The sequence below is a fragment of the Nicotiana tabacum genome, chromosome 6, assembly GCF_000715075.1.
Source record: "Nicotiana tabacum cultivar K326 chromosome 6, ASM71507v2, whole genome shotgun sequence".
NCBI lineage: Eukaryota > Viridiplantae > Streptophyta > Magnoliopsida > Solanales > Solanaceae > Nicotiana > Nicotiana tabacum.
This window is the reverse complement of record NC_134085.1, coordinates 160,524,142-160,525,111: the sequence shown is the minus strand read 5'-3', so window position 1 is coordinate 160,525,111 and position 970 is coordinate 160,524,142. Positions and strand designations below refer to the sequence as shown.

Here is a 970-nt window from a genome sequence, read left to right as displayed (position 1 = left end):
AACCCAAGGGTACTGAACTAGGATTCACATTGAATTCGAACCAGTATAAAAACTCTAGTGTCTTTAATTCCTACATTTAAATTTTGCATCTTTATTTCTGTCTTTTCTAGTATCAAGTTCTTATATCCAGTCGACTAATCATAAAACTAGTCAACTGTTAGCTATTAAGTTTAAAAATAAATAATTCACCCTCCCCTCTTGTACTTTCAATTGGTATCAGAGCAAGACTGACACTTTTCTTTTTTGCTTAACAGCTTGTGAGAAAAGATCATGGCTAATCCAGTTATCATAGGAGCACTTTTTCAAGAAGGTACATACCAAGTAGGGCCACCATACTTAAATGGACAATATTTCTCCCAGTGGAAAGTACGTATGGAAATATATGCTAAGGCATATGATGTTAAAGTGTGGAGAGTCATCAAAAAGGGAAATTATCCTCTACCGGTTGCTTCTCAACCTTTTGCTGATCCTGAAGATATAGATTCATATACAGATGAGCAAATGGCAGTTGTGCAAGTCAACAACAAAGCAAGAAATTTTCTCTACAATGCTATTAGTGGTGAAGAATATGAGAAAATCTCTAGCTGTGATATAGCCAAAGAAATGTGGGATAAGCTTGAAGTTACATACGAAGGAACCAGCAAAGTGAAAGAAACACATATCAACATGTTGGTTCACGATTATGAATTCTTCCAGATGAAAGAAGGAGAATCCATTGAGTAAATGTTTGCCAGATTCAGTAAAATCATTAGTGACTTAAAAGCTTTCGACAAACCATACTCAAGCGGTGATCAAGTTAGAAAGATTCTTAGAAGTTTACCAACCACTTGGCTAACTAAAGTAGTCACACTTGAATCAGAGGATCTGAATAAATTATCTTATGCTGAACTTCGTAGAGAACTCATAGCCTTCGAAAACACACACCTTAAGAAAACAAACCAAGAAGAAAAGAAGAAAATAGTTGCATTCA

The 970-nt window shown here is 35.2% G+C and overlaps 1 protein-coding gene across 1 annotated transcript; it reads left to right on the top strand.

The window, feature by feature from the left end:
* The first annotated feature begins 270 nt into the window (after nucleotides 1-270).
* Nucleotides 271-723, top strand: LOC142182143 (uncharacterized). Its single transcript, XM_075256122.1, has one exon. The coding sequence runs from the start codon at nucleotides 271-273 to the stop codon at nucleotides 721-723; it is 453 nt and encodes a 150-aa protein (XP_075112223.1).
* Nucleotides 724-970: the final 247 nt, after the last annotated feature.

What these genes read in the sequence shown, in the direction of transcription:
- LOC142182143 (XM_075256122.1), top strand. Translation starts at nt 271, where the DNA reads ATGGCTAATCCAGTTATCATAGGAGCACTTTTTCAAGAAGGTACATAC.